Source organism: Engraulis encrasicolus, chromosome 6, assembly GCF_034702125.1.
Source record: "Engraulis encrasicolus isolate BLACKSEA-1 chromosome 6, IST_EnEncr_1.0, whole genome shotgun sequence".
Taxonomy (NCBI): domain Eukaryota; kingdom Metazoa; phylum Chordata; class Actinopteri; order Clupeiformes; family Engraulidae; genus Engraulis; species Engraulis encrasicolus.
The window spans coordinates 56,150,082-56,172,104 of record NC_085862.1 but is presented as its reverse complement, the minus strand read 5'-3'; the positions used below and the strand labels follow the sequence as shown (position 1 = coordinate 56,172,104).

Below are 22,023 nucleotides of genomic sequence, written 5' to 3'. Positions count from 1 at the left end.
ACTTTTGGGAGACTATTCTTCATTTACCATCCTGATTGCAAATGAGAAAAAAAATAACATTAGAATTGTACTTTTGTGATATATTGAATTGCACTTCTGTCGTCAGTGATGCCATGATGAGACCACAAGCGGGCGAGGGAGGATGGGAGTTAGGATATTAGAAAGAACGGGGGGGGACGGGACCACAGACAAACAGATCAAGAGCAGGAGGGCAAATGAGAGGGAGCGCGTCATAACGTGTATCTGATATGTCAGTTCACTGGTATAGGACTCACAATTTTATAGGAGTCAAACTCTTTGTCAGACATGTTGGTTCGCTGGTAAGAGTCGTAATGTTTGACTGGCATGTGGCTTTGCTGGTGGAAGAACAGAGTCATTATCTTTGTCAAGTGAGTTTCCTGGGAAGACTCCTAAATGTTTTGAATGACATGCGGCTTTGTTGGGAAGAGGGATCTCAGATAAGACACTTCTCTGGAAGACACACTTGGAGAGCCTGTTGATGTCTGACTGACATGCTGCTTTTCTGGTACAGTAGAAGTATGAGCGCATTATGATGTTTGACATGTCTGTTCACAGATGAGAGACAGAGAGAGAGAGAGGAGAGGGAGGGAGAAAGAGGGAGAGAGAGAACAGTAAGAGACATAAAATGGGTCAAGTTTCCTCAGTCAGACACCCACATTCTTTGTATACAGTATCGCTCACTCATTCCTCTCTTGCAGTGTGTCTCCCATGCGTTCTTCCCCTGCGGTGTGTCTGTGTGTTTGTGTCATTCCTCTCTTACAGTTTTGTCTCTCGTTCTTTTCTTGTAGTGCGTGTTTCACTCCTCATTTGGAAATGGTGTGTATGTTGTGCTCTTCTTGTACTTGTATTCCATATCTCATTCCTGTACCTCTTGCAGTGTGCATCTCTCATTTCTTTGTGTCATCCACCTCGTGGACCACATTTGTGTGTGTGTGTGTGTGTGTGTGTGTGTGTGTGTGTGTGTGTGTGTGTGTGTGTGTGTGTGTGTGTGTGTGTGTGTGTGTGTGTGTGTGTGTGTGTGTGTGTGTGTGTGTGTGTGTGTGTGTGTGTGTGTGTGTGTGTGTGTGTGTGTGTGTGTGTGTGTGTGTGTGTGTGTGTGTGTGTGTGTGCTTGCATTTCATTAGCTAATTTCCTGTGTTTCTCATTTGTTTGTGTTCTGTGTGTGTCCCGTTTGTTTCTCACCTGCAGTGTGTGTGTCTGTAATTTGTTTGTTTCCTGTATGTGTATCGCGTGTGTTTGTCTCCTGGTGTGTGTGTCTGTGCGTGTGTCTGTGTGTGTGCCTCACTGCCTCTGTGTGTCTCCCTTTTGTAAGGCCATAAAGCAGGCCACGGGCGTTAATGCTGACAGCAGTCCATAATCATAATAAAAATAATAACGCCCATTGTACTGCTGCTCCCCTTATATAGGGTAACCCAGTGCTCCAGATACTGTTTCACCCATAGGGCCGCACACACACAGACATCACATGGGCAGCTATTCCTCATAGACACACAGACACAGACACTGGTAGTTATTCTGCGGTATTCGCCCCACACATCACATGGGCGATGCCACCCAAGAGAGCCAAACTGTCCCCTTCAGTACACACACACACACCCACACACACACCACACACACACCACACACACACACACACACACACACACCACACACACACACACACACACACATACACTCCTTATCTCTGTAGAGGAGACAGTGTCGGCTAATGAGCCTCATTTCTCTGCTGCTGCTGTTTCCTGAAAAGACCCAAAGCAGACAGACGCCGTTGGCTTGCTGGCTGACCAGCCACACTGTCCGCCGCTGTCTGTTTATAGTCCAGCCACACAAACACATTGCTTGCATACTCTTCACACTGCTCCGTATTATAAGAACCTCCACACTATCACACCGCTTACAGACTATTGACACGGCTCCGTATTATAAGAAGATCCACACTAACACATTGCTTACAGACTATTCACACTGCTCTGTGTTATAAGAACATCCACACTAACACACCGCTTACAGTCTATTCACACTGCTCCGTATTATAAGAACCTCCACACTAACACACCGCTTACAGTCTATTGACACGGCTCCGTATTATAAGAAGATCCACACTAACACATTGCTTACAGACTATTCACACTGCTCTGTGTTGTAAGAACATCCACAAACCTCTGTTGGCTGGCCCAGTGTGTTAGTTAGCACCACACGCAATGCCGCTTGGTCTTTGGGAAACACTGTCCAGACATCCAGGTGGCACCTTGCTTAGATGCCACCCATACTATGGCTGTGTGCCTAATGCACGGGTGTCAAATTCAAATTGACGGATGCCCAAAATCAAAATCTGGAACGGAGCTACAGTGCCCTCCATAATTATTGGCACCCCTGGTTAAGATGTGCTTTTTAGCTTCCAATTATTTATTTATTTTTCTAAATAATATGGGACCTTAATGGAAAAAAAGAGAAAAATCCAACCTTCAATACAAGTGCATTTATTCAGTGGGGAAAAAATCCCACATAAAGAAATAATTATTTGACATCAAATAATGTGTTTCACAATTATTAGCACCCCTGGTGTTAATATTTTGTACAACCCCCTTTTGCCAACAAAACAGCACCTAATCTTCTCCTATAATGTTTCACAAGATGGGAAAAGACAGAGAGAGAGATCTTTAGCCATTCCTCTTTGCAGAATCTCTCTAAATCATCCAGAGACCTGGGTCCTCTCCTCTGTACTCTCCTCTTCAGTTCACCCCACAGGTTCTCAATGGGGTTGAGGTCTGGGGACGGAGATGGCCATGGGAGGAGCTTGATTTTGTGTCTGGTGAACCATTTCTGTGTAGATTTGGCCATATGTTTAGGGTCATTGTCTTGCTGAAAGACCCAGTGACGACCCACCGTCAGCTTTTGGGCAGAGGGCAACAGATTTAGATTTAAAATGTCTTGGTATTTCAAAGCATTCATGATGCCATGCACTCTAACAAGGTTCCCAGGGCCTTTGGAAGCGAAACAGCCCCACAGCATCACTGACCCACCCCCATACTTCACAGTGGGTATGCGGTGCATGCGCATCTTTCGTGGCACGCCAGACCCACTTAGAGTGTTTGTTGCCAAAAAGCTCAATCTTGGTCTCATCTGACCAAAGCACACGGTCCCAGTTGAGGCCCCAATACCGCTTGGCGAACTCCAGACATTTGCGTTTATGATTGTGAGTGAGGAAAGGTTTTCTCCGTGCATGCCTTCCAAACAGCTTGTTGGTGTGTAGACAGCGCCTGATGGTTGATTTGGAGACTTTGTGACCCCAGGATGCTACCATTTGTTGTAATTCTGTAACAGTGAGCTTTGGAGATCTTTTGATTTCTCTTACCATCCTCCTCACTGTCCGTGGTGGCAAAAGAAACTTGGGTCCTCGTCTAGGCTTGTTTACCACTGTTCCAGTGTTTTGAACTTCATAATTATTCATCTCACAGTGGATATGGGCAGCTGCAGTTGAGTGGCAATCTTCTTGTAGCCTCTGCCTGACCTGTGAAGGTCGACGCACATCTGCCTCACTTGTATGCTGTGTTCCTTTGTCTTTCCCATGTTTAAGAGTGGATAAGAGAAATGGCCTCGGTGTCACGTCATATTTATACCCCAGGGAAACAGGAAGTGATGAATTACTAATTAAATGTTCCTACATACTCTGGTAAACTTTGTAAACTACTGTAGAAATGACAGAAATGCTTAAATTATATTTATTTCCTGGGAATTGTTAAGGGTGCCAATAATTGTGGAACAGGTGATTTAATGAAAAATAATTATTTTTCAGTCAGGGATTTTTTTATTTTCTTACAATTCATTTGAGTTGAAGGCTACATTTTCCTACAATTTTCAGTGTGACAGTATTCTTCTGCAATAAACACTGAATTTATTTTAAGGCTTTTAACACATCTCAACCAGGGGTGCCAATAATTATGGAGGGCACTGTACGGGCCAAGCTCAATATAAAAAAAAAACAGACTAAAATTGTGCATACGCACACTTAATACTGAAATTTCACAAATTGATTCCCATCATAGTTTAAATGTGCCTGCATGTGGGACCTCTAGTCTAGATCATCTCCTCTGTTGCATTCATTCTGTCCTTCTTTCCCCCAAACGCCCCCCTGGCCTCCCCTGAGGATGTGCTTTTTGTTTATTGGTCATATTACCCATGGAAACTCCAAATAATGTGGCGGGCAGTGAAATGGCAGGACCAGGTTGTTTTTTTGTTGTTGTTTTTTTTGCAATTTAGGCTATCCAAGCCTATGCTTGGATTTGGAAAAGAACCATATGATTTCAAATTTCAAATAGATCAAGTAGGCTACATTACAAATTACCAGACATTGTTAGTAGGCTATTTATCAACCTTTAGTATCACGCCATTTCTGCATCATGTGGAAAGAATCTAGGGGAGAGGGGGGCACAAAGAAGGGGGCACAGGGGGAGGATTAGTTGTAACACATGCTGAAAATATTTATTTAAAACAATTAATTCAGTATAATTCCACCACAAGTCTGTTTGTTTTTAAATCTATGATACTTAGATACTTTTGTTACCAAAGACATCATTTTGTAACTGAGAGAACACAGTATCCGGCAATGTCGGAATCGTTTTGGTAGCTTGCACCCATGCTTCACTAAACAAAAAACAAGCGATATGGGAAAAAATACTTTCAGGGTGCTAAAACACACTTTATGGAATAACTTCACGAAATCTCAACGAAAACGTTCGAAACTTTTCCGAAGTCTTCTGTTGACTGAAACAACCTTGTTTACGGAAGTAGGCAGAAAATGATTTTTTTTTTTTTTTAATTGCAATAAAAGAGGATGACGAAGACAAAACATAACAACAAGGCACACAAGGTCAAGAAAGCATAGTAAATATACACAATTTGGATTAGGTTACATTAAACAACTCTAATAAGAAATGAAAATTGAAAAATAGACAATAAACAAACAAACAAGAGGAATAAATTAAAGAATATTCAAAAGTCTGTCATTTTTCTTATTATTTACAAGCTTGAGAGAATTGAGAAGAGAAGACATTTCTAAAATAAATATCATAAAGAAGGGTTGCATTTTTTTTCCATTTTTGCTTATGAATAGGCAGAAAATGATTGGTCCGTCTTGATAAAAGGTCTGTGTTACATCTTGCCCCCCGTTACTTAGTGCCCCGCGCTCCCCTAAACATCGACAAATAATAAATAAATAAAACCGCTTGGGTGAATCATGCGCTTATGGGTTCACCGTTTGGGTGAATTATGCGCTTAATTTTCAATGCCAGCTTTTCACCGTCAAGGCACAAAGTAGTCTGCTTCCGTGCCAGAGTTTACCAAATTCAAACGTCTACAAAGCAATTACGAATCAGAAGACGCGTTCTCTCCAGTGCTCTCTCTGGACACAACGGAAAGCACCTGTGGGGTCCACGCGCACGCCAGCAGAAAACGAATGAACCTCCCTAACAATATGTCCGAGAACATCAGTAACACACTGTAGGCTATGTCAAATGGTGCATTTGTCTACTTGTAGTACTGTAGGCCTACGAGCACCATGTTTCAGTGCGCAGCGCACACTGACTACTCACTGAAATGTAGTGACAGAATGTTTGCAAACACGCTTGGAATATTAAAAGAGAGGCTCGTGCATACAAACTTCTGAGCCCGAGTTTATGGACTGGAGAAAAGCAGAGGAAAATGTGAATGTTATGAAAGAGAAAAAAAAAGCTAACCGAAGGTTGCAGGACCACGTTTAGAGGAAGAGCTGTACGCGCTGCGGGTCGAGGTCTGTCAACTAAGCCTGATACATAGTCATACTGTGCAGACTTGGGGTAAAGCATAGACGTACTGTCAGCGGGGGGTATATTCCTCATAGTCGTCCTGCGTGCGAATGCAGGAAAGGGCGTGGTGTTTTTTTCCCGCCGAGAATTCAACGACGTCGATGACGTCAATTCACCTCCGTGACAACAGGGGGCGAACTAACTCATTCAGTTGAGCCCAGTCCCTAGAATGAATCACAAAGCTAGCCAGCTGGCTATCTAAAACGTAATATTCCACTAGTAGCCTACTTCTAAAAGTTGGGGCATAATTAGATGGTACAACATCAGTTTCTTTTTAGTCAAGTAACTGCTGCAAGCACATTGACCAATCACAGTGCAAGAGCATAGCTCAGCTCACGGACATTTCAGCCTGGGAGAACCATGCGTGTACCTCAGCCAGGGGTTGTTTTATCGCTGCACAGGGGGGCGTGGTGGCTACTTTTCTGTGCTGCACCTCCGTGGAGGTGCTACTATGAATCCCCTGGCTCCATGTTATGGAATTGTCGCTTTATGCAACACACACGCCCCTCTATCCGGATCATCTGTGTCAAAAACGGCCTGCCGACTTCTAAATCGATCATTTCCGCGAGTTTCTGCCAAACCAAATAGCTGGGCACAGCGCGACACTATCATACACAATATGATTAAGTCCCCTTCATGTTTGACATCCTTATGGGCCGACGTGACTCAAGGGGGTAAAGACCGTAAACATAAGTGACACACTTCACAGTGGTGTTGGCGTGCTGTGGCGACGGAACGAAGTTGCCTCCCACTGTCCAAACGCAAAACAATAAGTGCATTCGATTAGTCATCAACGCATGCATGCGCATTTAGACAGCAAAGCACTCTGGATGAAAATGCTGCATGACGGTTAGATTTCCTGTCAAACTTCAAAATTTGCATTGACGAGGTGACATGTCACATGGTGTCAAACTATCGCGGGATGAATGCGACTGCAGTCAGATCTTGCAACCTCTGCAGTTGCTTATCCCCTTCAACGCTCGTCTGCAGACCGCCTCCGAGGCCGCGCGCCCATGAACTGGTTGGTCAACAACTCATTCACATGTGTATGCTTTGTCTCACACCTCTATACAAGTTTGCGCAGGTCCCCACTTCAGCTCCTCCTTACTGCCTGTCCTCCCACTCCTCACACGTGGTGTGTTAGTAGAGCAAACTGGTGCGAGCTCATCGTCTCGTTCATATTTGTGGCCGACTTTAAATGCGCTGTATTTAATAACACCCACATCGTGACAACAAGTTCTCGCTCACGTGCTTCGTGAATGTTGGTCGACAGCAACAAAGTCGTATGGGGCTAGTGCAATCAGCTGCGTAGCCTTGCCGGTTTGGTAACATATCATACTCATGAACGGCGTGACGTTTTCCATTTTCCATTTGGGGGGGAAAACAGCCCATGCAAGTCAATTGGTGATGTTGGGGTTTAATAAACGAAAGATACGGACCTGTAGACTAGCGTTGTTCACGCGCAACATGCCGAAACTGTGTTGTGTTGCCGGCTGTTCAAATAATATAGCCAAACAGCCGTGGCTGAAGAATGGACTGTGTTCATTTAGGCAAGCCGATGTAGCATGGACGTTGATGAGACATTCGGGTTGTTTTCACCCATAAAGGGGCGTAACGCACATTTACAAGCCAAGTACCCGGATGGCCGTTCGTGAGTATAGACGTTTTGTGCTTGCACGCATTCGCTCCAGGCCAAAGTGCCAACGCTGCCGCCTTGTGGATACAGCAGGGAACAATTGAAAGAATGCGTTTCAGACGGACGGACGGACGGTCATACATACCCTCTTATAGAGATGATTGCTGGGACGCATCTAAAAATCATTCAAAACAATTATTTCAAATGTGTTGCTTATTGTTAACCAAAAGACCCTCTACACAAACATCAATGACATTATGAAGTCAAAGGAAAAATGTTGGCAATTTTGATTCACACTGTCACCAGCACTGACACATCTCCATCTCCACTATGATGTGCATTGGGGATAGTCGTCATCGGCCTTCATATTATTCTAGCCCTGTTTGGCTAGCCGACCTGAACGCCATTCCTGCCTCTCGCTCTGCTCCCCAATAGGGCAAAGATCTCTCTGGCCGTCGACCAATGGCTTGCCCTTTCAAATGGAGAATATTTGGCAACCCTTTGAAACGGAGCATATTTTCTGAGGCCTTTGAAACAGAGGACACTTCTCAGCCCCTCGTCCCTCCCACTTCATCTTCCATGAAAGTGACACACACACACACACACACACACACACACACACACACACACACACACACACACACACACACACACACACACACACACACACACACACACAAGGCTCATAATAGCCCATTCACTCCCATTCACTGTCAGCTCTCTCATCCTCCCGGGCTAATTAGCAGAGGTGCGGACATGGCTAGCTGATGGTGCATAGATTAGCTTGAATTGGATGATGGAACAGACTTGTTCACAGTTGAAATCAACACGGGGAGGGGGACATAAAAGTATTGTCTAATATGCAGGCAAGATTTGGGCATTCCAAGCGGGTGCTCAGCCAACTTACCCAAATAGTTGGAATTCAGCTGTCACACATCGTAGGAGTCCCTCTGCTTCATTCATCACACTTAAGGTTATGGGCTAAATGTAACCGAGCTTGTGCTTGTGACTACAGCACCCTCCTGATTTAAGAATCCTGCCCCCACCCTAAGGCACAAATTGGAGGTGTAACAACAACATATTCTATCATTACAATTTTAAGTTTATAATATCCATAATATCCACTTCACTACTGTGTCAATCTATGAAGAGGGCAATGTGGTGAGTTCGTCAAAGTATGACAGTAAGGGGTCCCAAGTTTTGAAGAACCTCTTTGTAGACCCTCTGAGAGTGAACTTGATCTTTTCAATTTTCAGAAACATCATCATGTCAGAGCCATGTTGAGGCTTTTGGTGGAGTTGTAGATTTCCATTCTTTGCAATTAAAGTGGCAAAAGCAACAATTTCTTCTTTGCGATTAGGTATTAAATAATCTCCACTCCCTGTGACCCCAAATATGGCTGTTATGAAAGTAGGTTGCAAATCTAAATCAAAGGCTTCATTTAAAATATCAAATACTGATGTCCAGAAGCTCTGCAGTCTTGGACACGACTAAAACATATGAGAGAGATGAGAGATCTGCTCGGCCTTGATTACAGCTGTCAAATACATCAGTTGTATTGAGATATATTTTTGCAATCTTAACTTTACTATAGTGTAAGCGGTGTAGGACCTTGAACTGGATTATATTTAAACTTGCACAAGAGGTCGTCCCATTCACCCAACACAAAGCTCTGTCCCATGCTGCATCTGGAATTTTGGTATCTAGTTCTTCTTCCCATTTTGTCTTAATACCATCCATAGAAACCTTGTTAGCTGCCATAATCAAATAATACATCTCTGAAATTTGACCGCCAAAAATTAAAGGAATTAACAATATGTCCTCTACAAGTGAGGGTGTTGGCAGTTGAGGAAATGATGGGGAGAGGGACTGAATGAAATGACGTAGACTTACAGATATTTACAGGTATTTGGTTATAGTCCCTGGAGCAATGTGGGGTTAGGTGCCTTAAGGACACTTCAGCCGTGGATAGAGGTGTAGGGAAGACCCTCTGATCTTAAGTCTACCTCCCTAACCAATAGGCCACGGCTGCCCCTTGTAATACCCCCCCCTGGTTAGCCATGTATGGGACTGTCTAGTCTTGTTGTACCCATCTGGTTAGCTTGTCTGTTCAGCCCTTGCCCTTGTAGTACCCGTCTGGATTGGTCAGCACTGTGTCCCTTGTGGTGGGCCTACCCGTCTGGTCATCAGGTCATCTCTGAGGCATTTCACTGCTGTTGCCACTCCCCCACAGTAAACAGCGGATGTTCATCCCTGATATGCCTCTCCCACACCAGCCAATGGGATGCAGAGTAGTCTAGGGTGTGGGGTCAGAGTCATCTGGTTTAGAGTCCAAACCCTCAGAGATCTTATCTTTACGAGCAGGAGAGACACTCCACCCTATCCCGGGTGTATGAGGGTGTCTGCAAGGCCAGTAATAATGTCTTTACGTGTATGTGCATGGGTGGGCATGTACGTATATGTGCGCGTGTTTGTTTGTCTTGCCTCAGATGATGAGCTGAAGAACCTCTGTCCTAATGTGGATGTGTCTCTCTTTCTTTCTTTCTTTCTTTCTTTCTTTCTTTCTTTCTTTCTTTCTTTCTTTCTTTCTGAGGATGATGATGATGATGATGACTATGATCTAGAGTGTATCTCATTTAATTGTCATTTATATATTATTACAGTGAATCATTTCTGTTTGCAACACACTTTTCATTCGTCCGTCATGCAGGGGTTTATGCCATGAACAAAAATAAAACTAATAGGAGCACAGATAAGAATTTAGGAGCACTGTGACATTGTTAAAGTACAGACAAAAAGGGGCTATGCCTTTTCCCCATATATATATTCTACATGAGGGTGCTGGTCACAGGGCCAGTTTTTCAAAATTCCTCCCAGTAAAAGGGCTGAACAACATATTACACATTTATGTCTATATTCACATTCATGACACATTCATTTCTATATGCAGCCCGATGTCTCCTCTGCTGTGAAGGCTTGTCACCTAACTCATTATCATAAAACTGTAAAACAAAGCCTGGGGAGTGTCAGTAGACTCATCCCAACTGTCCCTTCTCTGAAGGTGTTTTCTTGCGCCCAAACCCAAAACAACTTGACGGGGCTTTTGATTCCTCTGTCTTGCAAGCACTCATGGTTTTCTCTATAGGATGTATTTACTCCAGGAGGAAAATGCGAAGGAAATCGTTTTTCAAATCGTTTTTTTTTTTACGGAAATCGTGGCGATGCACCATAGTTTCCTCAATGTATGGGAAACACTGCTCTCTCTCTCACTCTCTCTCTCTCTCTCTCTCTCTCTCTCTCTCTCTCTCTCTCTCTCTCTCTCTCTCTCTCTCAAGTGATTAGCCTGTGTACGTGTGTCCTTACGTATACAGCGTGTCTGGTGACAAACTGAGTACCTGATGTCCAAACTGTATTGTGTGTGTGTGTGTGTGTTTCAGGTGATGAGCTGGAGTACCTGCGTCCTAATGTCTACCGCAATGTGGCTCGACAGCTCAACATCCCGGTGGCATCTGAGAGTGTCGTATCAGACGCCTTCTTAGCCGTAGCTGCAGAAATCTTCTCCACTGGTGAGCGCGCGCACACACACACACACACACACACACACACACACACACACACACACACACACACACACACACACACACACACACACACACACACACACACACACACACACACACACACACACACACACACACACACACACACACACACACACACACCTTAGTGAATATCCCCTAGGACCCAGGACCCAGCAGTATGGAATGATAGTAGCTTTTTGAAAGTCTTCTTATACACTAATAGCTGCTCTCCTTAATTCCACTTCTCTGGGACTATTTTTCTGCACTTCAATAGTATTACATGCTCATAGCTCATCTCCACAAGCCAATATTTCACCACAACATCTAATGATAGAAAGAGTGGAAGTCTGCACACTGCAGCTCCACTTTTAAGGTTTAAGACAAGGCATGCCTGAACGAAACGTATGTCTTGAATCTAAACCTTAAAATCTAGATCTAAACCTAAATCTAAATCTTAAAACTGTAGTTGCAGTGTGCAGACATCTACTCTTTCTATTGTCAGATACGCCTTTGTGCTGGACTTGACCTCAGCAAGGTGGGATGTGCGTACTTTTACATCTTCTGACCACAACATCTTATTTCATGCAGAACCTTGTTGAGTGATTATTCCCACCCAGTACCCATTTAGGAAGACGTCTTAACTTAGGCGTCTCAAAAACACCCTCACAGGTCACCAGGACAGAGTTTAGCCTCACAGCTCTTTAGCGCTTTTCCACTGTTTTTTACACAGCTTTTAGTCTGATGTGTTAACAGCAACATTGCACAGTAGTGTGTACACCTCAGTACACAGACCACCAGTGAAAATAATCATAGAGGGGGTGCTCTGGTGCAGAGCACTAATTCACCCATAAGTGGGCCTCAATACTCAACCCATGGGGACCCCGGTTTGAATCTGGCTCTGTGCTCCCATCCATGAATGGTCTTACAGCCCATGGGGATCCTGGTTTGAATCCGGCCTGGGCTTTCCCAACCCAACCCAACCCTCTCTCTCAGTTGTTTCCCGTCACTTCATTGTTCTCTACAATGAAGGCATAAAATGTTCATGAAATGCTGTATTTAAATAAAAATCTAAAAAACTGGTTTGTCAAGCAGGACGATTTTAGTCTGATGTGTTAACAGCAACAATGCACAGTATTGTGTACAACTCCGTAGACGGACCACCAGCAAAAATGTTCATAGAGTTGGTTTTGCACTCATCTATAAATGGGTTCATAGCCCTTGGGGACCCAGGTTCGAATTCGGCCTGGGTCATTTCCAAGCCCTACCTCATCTCTCTCTCCCACTTCACGTCACTGTCTTCATAGTTGTTTTTAAAAATAGAAAAATATTCCTAGCGGTACACAGGCCACCCGTCGAAAGTGGTCATCAAGCTGCCGCTGTGGCGCATTGCACTGATTCACCCATCCATAAATGGGTGCTGTGTCTTTCCCAAACCTGACCCATCTCTCTCGTCTCTCCCACTTGTTTCCTATCACTTCACTGTCCTCTCCGATGTTGTTGGCCGGCTTATCCATTTCTGGGCTCATAGCCCTTGGGGACCCAGGTTCGAATCTGGCCTGGGTAATTTCCAAGCCCTACGCCATCTCTTTCTCCCACTTACTTTACTTCACTGTCACTTCACTGTCTTGTATAATGGAGGCATAGAAAGTAATAAAATGTATTTTTAAAATAAAAATGTTCATAGTACATCTTAACAATAACACCACCCTTACAGGCCAGCAGGACAATATTTAGCCATACCGTACATACAAGTTAATAGCATTTATCCACTGGTTTGTCACGCAGGACGCTTTTAGTCCGATGTGTTAACAGCAACAATGTGAAGCACTGTGTACAACTCAGTAGACAGACGACCAGTAAAAAAAAACATTCGTAGCGCTCCATGTTGACCAGTATTTCTCTACCAGCGCCCCTTTTTTTAGCAAGGCATGTACAGCAACAATGCACAGTGTGTACACTTCCACACAGATCACCAGTAAAAAGCCGTTTATTTCCCAAGTAAAACATTGCGTCTGGCCAGGTAAATATTTCTGTAGGTATTGGCTGAGAAGGCTTTGAAGACGCTTCTAATGGTGTTTACACTGCGGAATGTACACTCTGCAGCAGACACAAAAGGGACTTAAAAGCCTATATATAAAGCCTTTGTAGTCCGTCTGTGGACATCACAGGGAATTGGGCACTATGCTATCCATGCAGTCTTTACTTAACACATGTTAAACAAACTCTGCACTGTGCACACACTCTGCTCGCTTACACACACACACACACACACAGACACAGACACAGACACAGACACACACACACACACACACAGAGACACAGACACACACACACACACACACACACACACATTAAACAAATGGAGAGAGCGCAAGCGATGGCCAAGCAGTAGATGAATCACACTGGTCCTCCCTTCTCATCCTTTTCAACCCTCGCTTTTCTCAGTTCTTACAGGAATCCACAACTCAATCTGATGCTCTTTCTCTCTAGCGCGCGCGCACACACACACACACACACACACACACACACACACACACACACACACACACACACACACACACACACACACACACACACACACACACACACACACACACACACACACACACACACACACACTTCAATAAATCTCATCCTGGCTGCTCCACTGCTGATTTATCGTAAGACTTCTGCTCGTTAGCCATTTGGAGAAAGTTTAAAAATAGCCCTCCCCCCCTCTCTTTCTGTCTGACGTTTTATACACATATTTGGGAAATGTTACATTCACATAGTAAACGTGGGGCAGTCCCGGCCAGTTGTTTTTCTTTGGCTAATGTGGACATGCACGCACGCACGCACACATACACACACAGAGCTGGGCACCCATGGGTATCGGTGCAGCCCACAGCGTCCATTCACTCCAACCAAGGTCATTTGTTGTCCCCCAACATTGACCCTGGCCCTGTGTTCCTTATGCTTCAACTCAGTTTTAGGAGACAGGAGGCAGTTGGGTGAAAGGAGATGATCCAGCAGAAGGTAGAGGAGGCGTCGAGGGTTTGAGTCAGGAGAATGTGGGCCAGAGGAAGGAGACCAGGGAGAGGAGGCAGGAGGTGGGCAGCACAGACAAAGGCAGGGGACTGCTGGACAGAATCACAATCAGGAGACTGTTGGAAGGCAGGAGGTGGGGATTAAAGCCAGGAGAGGAGACGAGATGAGACAAGACGTGAGATGGTTGTGAGGCTCATGCAGTGTGTAGAGGCATGAGGTGGGGAGTAGAGTAGAGTAGGAGGAGAGGAGTGGGGAGCATAGGCAGAGACAGGCGAGTGTTGGGCAGAATCAGGAACAGGAAAAAAGTTGGGAGGCTCACTCAGTGGGAGGGAGAATGTGAGGAGTGAGGAAAGGAGAGGAGACAGGGGACGGTTGGAAAAAACGGGGCCAGGAGATGGCTTGGAGGCAGTGAGGTGGGGAGTAGAGTCAGGAGAGGAGATGGGAGATGGGTGGGAGGTTCATGCAGAGAGAGGGAGTATAGGACACAGGACGGTTTGCAAAACAGGACTAGGAGATGGGAGGCAGTGAGGGGGAGAGTAGAGTCAGAGAGAATGGAGGAAAAGGGAGAGGTGCCAATGGTCCATTGTTTCCGGGATCTATTTTTGCAAGGGGAAGGGGAGAAAATCCCCCTTTTTGCAGAGCTAAGGACCGTTCCACTGAAATGAATGCGGCACATTAATTTTATGCAAGATATCGGTCATTTTAACTTCCTGGGGCTGTTGAGGGTTGAGGCATACTTATATCTATGATCAAGAAAATCCTAATGCTGTAACGTATAGGCCTACTGTTTGAATGTTTGAGGAAAAACAAACTTTTTATTTCAGGTCAAGGGGATGCCACACACACCTTTATGCAGACCGGAACCTGTTCATGTTTGGCACCCCATAGCAAGGCATTAAGTTGGCGTATCTCTATATAACTTTAGATTCTCTGGTAGAGTCAGGAGACGGTTGGGATGGGAGACGAGACTCACTCAGTGGAATAACAAGCTGTGGCGGTTTGAGAACAGCAGCAGTTTATCCCAGTTCACATCTCCAGCCTGAGGGAGGGAGAGATAGAGAGACAGAGAGGTGGAGAGAGAGAGACAGACAGAGAGGTAGAGAGAGAGGTGGAAAGACAGAGATGGAAGGAGAGAGGGAAAGTGAAAAGGAGAGGGGGGTGGCAGTAATCCCTTGGTATTCACTGCTTGTGCTTTCATTCTGTTATTTTTGGAGTTCACATTTTTCTCTTCTGCTTAATCCTGGCCTATTTTTGGCTGCCGGGAGTCAGGAGAGGAGTTGCTGCTCAGCTCACGCTGGCTTTTGTGCATTCTTGTCCTGCCACTGGTTTTATACGCACACACGCATGTCTCTCCTCATCCACCGTGTGTGTGTGTGTGCGCGCGTATGTCCGTGCAGTGCTGGATTTATAAAAAGGTGGGGTGAGGTGAGGTGAGGTGGGGCTAGGGATCCTGTTTTTCGCAGTTGTGGCAATCTTGTTTTTCTCAGTCTGCTCACTTTCGGGATGCTGCCAAGACTGGAGTGTGTGTGTGTGTGTGTGTTTGTGTGTGTGTGTGTGTGTGTGTGTGTGTGTGTGTGTGTGTGTGTGTGTGTGTGTGTGTGTGTGTGTGTGTGTGTGTGTGTGTGTGTGTGTGTGTGTGTGTGTGTGTGTGTGTGTGTGTGTGTGTGTCTGTTTACTCCTAGAGCGTGTGTGTGCATGTGAGTGTTTACTTCGACAATTAGCAGTCGTTGCTTCACACCTGACTATGTATGGACAGAAAGGGAATGTTCCGGGGTTTTTTTTCTGGTTCCCCAACACACACACTCACACACTCACACACACACATACACACATACAGTACACACAAACACAGAGCTACACACCTGTCAGTGCGTTATTGTCTCATAATGATCCAGATGCAAAGATCTTATCTGTGTAAAGGAGGGAGTCTCCTGCTCCAAGCTCAGAGCTGCAAGTCAGGCCATGTTGGGAACACAAGAGCACAGCACACAGCACGCAGCGCTGCCAATAGCCTACTCCTGCAAACCAACATTTTCACACCATGTCCGCGTGCGTGCGTGCGTGCGTGCGTGCGTGCGTGCGTGCGTGCGTGCGTGCGTGCGTGCGTGCGTGCGTGCGTGCGTGCGTGCGTGCGTGCGTGCGTGCGTGCGTGTGTGTGCATGCATACCTCTCTGTGTGTGTGATGGCATGTCTCACCTCCTTTGCCTGTGGGTGTGTGTGTGTGCATGTGTGCCCATGTGTGTGTGTGCACTTGTGTGCATGCTGCCATGCGCATCCCGCCTCCACCTCTGTGTGTATGTTTGTGTTTTCTTTTCAAACTTAGGGGATTTGAGCTGGGGTGCATTTCTCAAAACCATAGTTGCTAACAACACTAGGTACTTTGTTGTTTGCAGTACAATTTCCCTTTGTCGACTACCCAAGTTGCAACTATGCTTTCCAGAAACACACCTCAGAAGGAAAGGGGAAAAAGAAAGGAAGAGAGTGGGAGAGAGAGATGCATGCATGCAGTGCAGACAAAACACAGCAAATCAAAGCAGGGGCGTGTGGAACGTCTCAAAGTGATGCTATCTGCAGTTGAGTGACTCACAGGAAGGACGGGCTAAATTGGAGAGGTTAGAGCCTCATCGATAGCCATCAGGGGAAGCCTGTGTATGTGTGTGTGTGTGTGTGTGCGTGTGTGCGTGTGTGCGTGTGTGCGTGTGTGCGTGCGTGCGTGCGTGCGTGCGTGCGTGCGTACATCACTGTGCTGCGTCTCAGCTGTGTGTGTGTGCGTGTGTGTGTGTGTGTACATCACTGTGCTGCGTCTCAGCTGTGCGTGCGTGCGTGCGTGCGTGTGGCCAAGGACATCCCCGTGCTGCACCTCAACAGCCGGTTGCCGGAGGAGAGATTGTATAGGCCTACTTTGCTTTCTCTTTTTGGTCTCCTTGCTGCTTTTGTCAGAGTATTGCACTGTGACTTGTTGGTTAGCATTTTAAGAGCAGCACCTGGGACTTTTGAGACTCATTGTCCTTCAATGTGAGTGTTTTTAAGGGACACATGTTTTGTTGTAGAGTGTTGTGTTCTCCCTGTAAATGCAACAGTGCTGTATAGTGCACCTGTATTGTAAGTGGGTGAACAGAACAAACACAAATCTGTGCCCATTTCCCCACGTGCACAGCATGACTGTATCTCCGTCTACTTTCCCATCTGCATCTCCTTCATGTCTGTGTATCCGCTTCATCACTTCTCTTCTGTGTCAGTGCCTCCTGAACATTTTTGTGTTGCATACTCTCCCCTAGCTATACCATTTGTCGTACTACACGCTCTTGCTCATGTACCCCCCTGCATTGTCCTTGAGTACCCCTTGTGGTATGTATACGCCTGGTTGGGAAACACTGCTCTATGTAACCCCATGGCTCATACTGTGTGTGTGTGTGTGTGTGTGTGTGTGTGTGTGTGTGTGTGTGTGTGTGTGTGTGTGTGTGTGTGTGTGTGTGTGTGTGTGTGTGTTTGTGTGTGTGTGTGTGTGTGTGTGTGTGTGTGTGTGTGTGTGTGTGTGTGTGTGTGTGTGTGTGTGTGTGTGTGTGTGTGTGTGCGTGTTAGTGGTTAGACTACACTGAACAGCAGTCTGACGCAAGTTGTCTGCAGTGGACCGAAATTAATTAGTCAAATCTGTGACGAAAGAGACTAAATTTAGAACTCTCCACTGTACTGTACTGACAGTCTGTGACGCAGGCAAAAACCAGCAGGGTGTGGCGGTTCTGAATCCAGAAGCCTCTCTCTTGTCCAATCAGAGAGCCAGAGTGGGGGGTGTATGGTCACAGGGAGAGAGTGTGTGGAGAAGGTGGGGCGGGGATGATGAGCCAGCTGTCCTCATCTGTGTCCTTATCTCCAAGTGTTGTCCAGAGGCCATGCTTGACGCATGCCCAGCCTAATTGCTATCTCTCTTTGTCACTCACTCACTCACTCACTCACTCACTCACTCACTCACTCACTCACTCACTCACTCACTCACTCACTCACTCACTCACTCACTCACTCACTCACTCGCTCACTCGCTCACTCACTCACTCACTCGCACACGCACACACGTGTTGTCTGTATACTTGTTCATCTCGACTAATATTTGTCTATTTCATTTTCAGACTTTTGTAACTTAGTTTGAGCTTATAGTAGATACTTGCAACCATTATTACATTACATTACAGTAGACTTATGTAGCTGACGCTTTTCTCCAAAGCGACTTACGATTATACTCAAAGGGTATTGGTTACAGTCCTTGTGACGTTAGGTGCCTTGCTCAAGGCCACTTCTGCCATTGATAGAGGTGTATGGGAGAGATAAGGTGAGGGTGGGATTCGAACCTGCAACCCTCTGACCATTAGGCCACCACTGCCTTGTCAGGCTATGGTTAGACCGGACTAAACCGGTGGCGCCCAAAGCTGGGCCATGCCTGATCTTGAGACTAGCTCTGCTCCCTCACCATTACGCCACAGTTGCCCCACCAACAACCACCAGCACATCATGGGAACAAATCAAAACCATGCACTGCAGCATGCATGCTAGACCAGCAACTGAACGAGCTTATAGCAGTATCCCAGCAACCACCAGTGCATGGGAACATGTCACAAGTAATGATTTGCTGCAGCATAGATGATAGACGACTACTCTATCTTTAAGTGCGCTCATCCAGCACAAGCTGTCTGGCTCTGCCATCCAGTCGCTCTAGGTACTCCCAGTCAAGATTGTTCTCCGTTGTGGTACCCAAGTGGTTTAACGGTCTCCCAGAGGCAGCAAGACTAAGCACATCTCTTGCAGCCTTCAAGAAACAACTGAAGACCTTCCTCTTTCGAGAGAATCTACTAGACTAATGCTTGAACTGGCCTTGCCCCAGGGCAGACTCCTGACATGATGTTTAGTTTAGTTTAGTTTGTGTGTGTGTACTCGTTTACTCTTTAATTAAAAAAAAAAAAAAAAAACTAACCCCCTCTGCAACTGCACTTGTTGTTCTGTATATCTCCTGTGCACATTGTATTTGCTTGTGATGTTGGCTTGAATATGTCCTCTTTTGAAAGTCGCTTTGGTTATAAAGCGTCTGCCAAATGCAATATCATGTAAAATGTGTGAGCTTGCTGCACCTGCATCCACTAGCATTTCATGGGAACAAGTGACTTCCGTACGGTAGATGCCAGACCAGCAATTATGTGCTAGTATGCAGTAAGGGAAGTGCTTCTTATCTGGCTGATAATCAGGCTTATTTCCCCAATCTATAATAACACTGTACAGCCAGCTATGGCCTGGCAGGGCATACCTTCCGCATTAAATCTCATTTTAGTTCTCTGTATCAGATCCAGCTGGTGCCCTGTGTAATATTTTCAGCAGTTTCTTTCCAGAATTTGTGCTGCCCTTTCATAAATGTCACCATTTCCCCACCACCACCACCAGCATCACATTTCAAGTATTCATTATGACTGGGAAAATTGCTCTAATAGGCTTTATGAAGACGTGGATTTTCTCCATGACTGCCATTTTGAATTTCCAGAAATGGACATTTTCCTGTAACAACTTCCCGTAACCTAATGGCACTAGTAAATATTAGTTAATTATTTAGTACATATTCATGAAAAGAACAGCTTTGGTCATGATCAGCACATCTTCAATGAGCAGTATGGTTGCAATACCTACTTTGGCCACCATCCTACTTAGTGCACCTTTACATAACACAAGATATGTACTGTATGTGGTTTATGTGAATATTTTCAATAAAGACGCTTTTGCACACCTCTGTAGTTAGGCAGGTGCGTAGGATGTTATCCCAGCCGGGTTGTCAGTCAAGTGAAAAGAAGTCCCGCACACTGGCCATTCCACCAACAAACTTTAATACAACGTTTCGGTCATCCGACCTTCTTCAGGTAAAGAAGAAGAAGGTCGGATGACCGAAAAGTTGTATTAAAGTTTGTTGGTGGAATGGACAGTTTGCGGGACTTATTTTCACTTATGTGAATATTTACTGTACCACCAGGACAGGACAGTTACCACCAGGTTTAACTGATGTTTAGCCAGGAAATTTCCATTGAGACCAGGGAGTTCTGGTTAAAATGGGACGATAGACACATAATATATGTAGCATACCTGTAACACAGATGACATACTGTCATTTACATACAGTAGAGCACAACAGCACACAACAGACAACTAAAACCAATGACTGCAGTAACAGAAGTGCAAACCTTAGTGGCCATGACACACACACACATACACACACACACACACACACACACACACACACACACACACACACACACACACACACACACACACACCTAAATAAGTCCAATTTTATTTGGACAAAAGTGTCCAAAGTTAAGTGTAATGTGCAAAGTATAATGTGGCGTCATGTAGTGGGCATATTTTCACAGGCCATCACTTAGCTGGTTGTGTGATGTACAGTGGGCTGCGTAGGCCATATTCACACAGTGCACTCAAGCACACACGGTGGCCTGTTAATCCATCCCCCAAATGCACCTCTGACAGGCCAGTTAAAGTTTGACAGAAGCCCCCCGCCCATCCCCCACTTCCCTTATCCTCTGGATCTCGCCCTCACCCACTTGCCCCAGCTGAGTGCGTGTGCGTGTGCGCATTTGTGTGTGTGCGCATTTGTGTGTGTGCACATTTTGTGTGTGTGCGTGTGTATGTTGGGTAGAGAGTGATTGGTGTGCGTGTGTGTGTGTTGGGTGGAAAGCGATTGGTGTGTGTGTGTGTGTGTGTGTGTTGGGTGAAGAGAGTGTGGTCTGTGTCTGTGTGTGTATGTATGTGGTGAAGAGTGGTACTTGATACTGTGGTGTGATCAGACTTCCTGGTATCTGGGTCCCTTGGCAGAGAGCATGCCTGCTCCCCTCTTTCTCTCTCCCTGGCCCCCCTCCCTCTCCCTGCCCCCCCTCCCTCTCCCTGTCTGCTTCACAGTTATGCAATCTCTTAGTCACTACCACCATCAGAACTCTTTCTCTCCCCTGCCTTTCTCTTTGTGTGTGCCTCTCTTCTCTTATCCATCCATCTCCCTGTCTGTTTTGTATCCCCCTCTCCCTGTCGCTCTTCTCTCTCTCTCTCTCTCTCCCTTTCTCTCTCTCTCTCTCTCTCTCTCTCTCCCTTTCTCTCTATCTCTTTCTCACTTATCCACCATCTTCTTTCTGTTGTCTTAAACTAAAAGAAACGAGAGTGAGAGTGGAGAAGGAGAGGAAGAGAAAATGAGGAAGAGAGAAATGGAGAGATGCAAAGAAAGCATGGGAGCAAAAGACAGATGGAAAGAGAGAGAGATTGAGGGTAGGCAAGAGGAACAGAAAGAAATGAAAGCTCACTGGCAACAGCCGCAGATTCACATAATCACAAACATGCCTCATCATTGTCCCCACACCCACACACCCACACACACACACACACAGACACACACACACACACACACACACACACACACACACACACACACACACACACACAAAACATGTCTCTTCACCCCACACAAACACATCACCCACAGCTTGCTTGGCCAAGGTTCTGTCATGCACATAACCATCGGACAAATAGACGCACGCACGTACACACACACACGCACGCGCGCAGTATTACACTATTAGGGGAACCAGGCGTCTGACTTCATACTGTTGCTATGCAGCCACAAACCATCTCTGCTTGACTAGAGCTGTGTGTATGAATCTGGAGAATGGAGGAGAGGAGCAGAATAGAGGAGAGGAGCGGAGAGGAGAGGAGAGGAGAGGAGAGGAGAGGAGAGGAGAGGAGAGGAGTTGGGCAGAACAGAATAGAGGAGAGCAGGGGAGAGGAGCAGAACAGAGGAGAGAAGGGGAGATGAGAAGACAATAGAAGGTCTGGAGCAGAACTAGAGAGGAGAGGAGCAGAGAGGGAGTCAGTGGTAAGAGGAGAG

General features: G+C 45.8%; 1 protein-coding gene across 1 annotated transcript in view; it reads left to right on the top strand.

Moving 5' to 3' along the window:
• The window catches only part of boka (BCL2 family apoptosis regulator BOK a), a 38,723-nt gene that overhangs the window by 4,060 nt on the left and 12,640 nt on the right, over window positions 1–22,023 (top strand). The window contains exon 3 of the mRNA XM_063202007.1: window positions 10,938–11,066. Coding sequence (XP_063058077.1) covers window positions 10,938–11,066 — 129 coding nt within the window. The remainder of the gene's footprint in view (window positions 1–10,937; window positions 11,067–22,023) is intronic.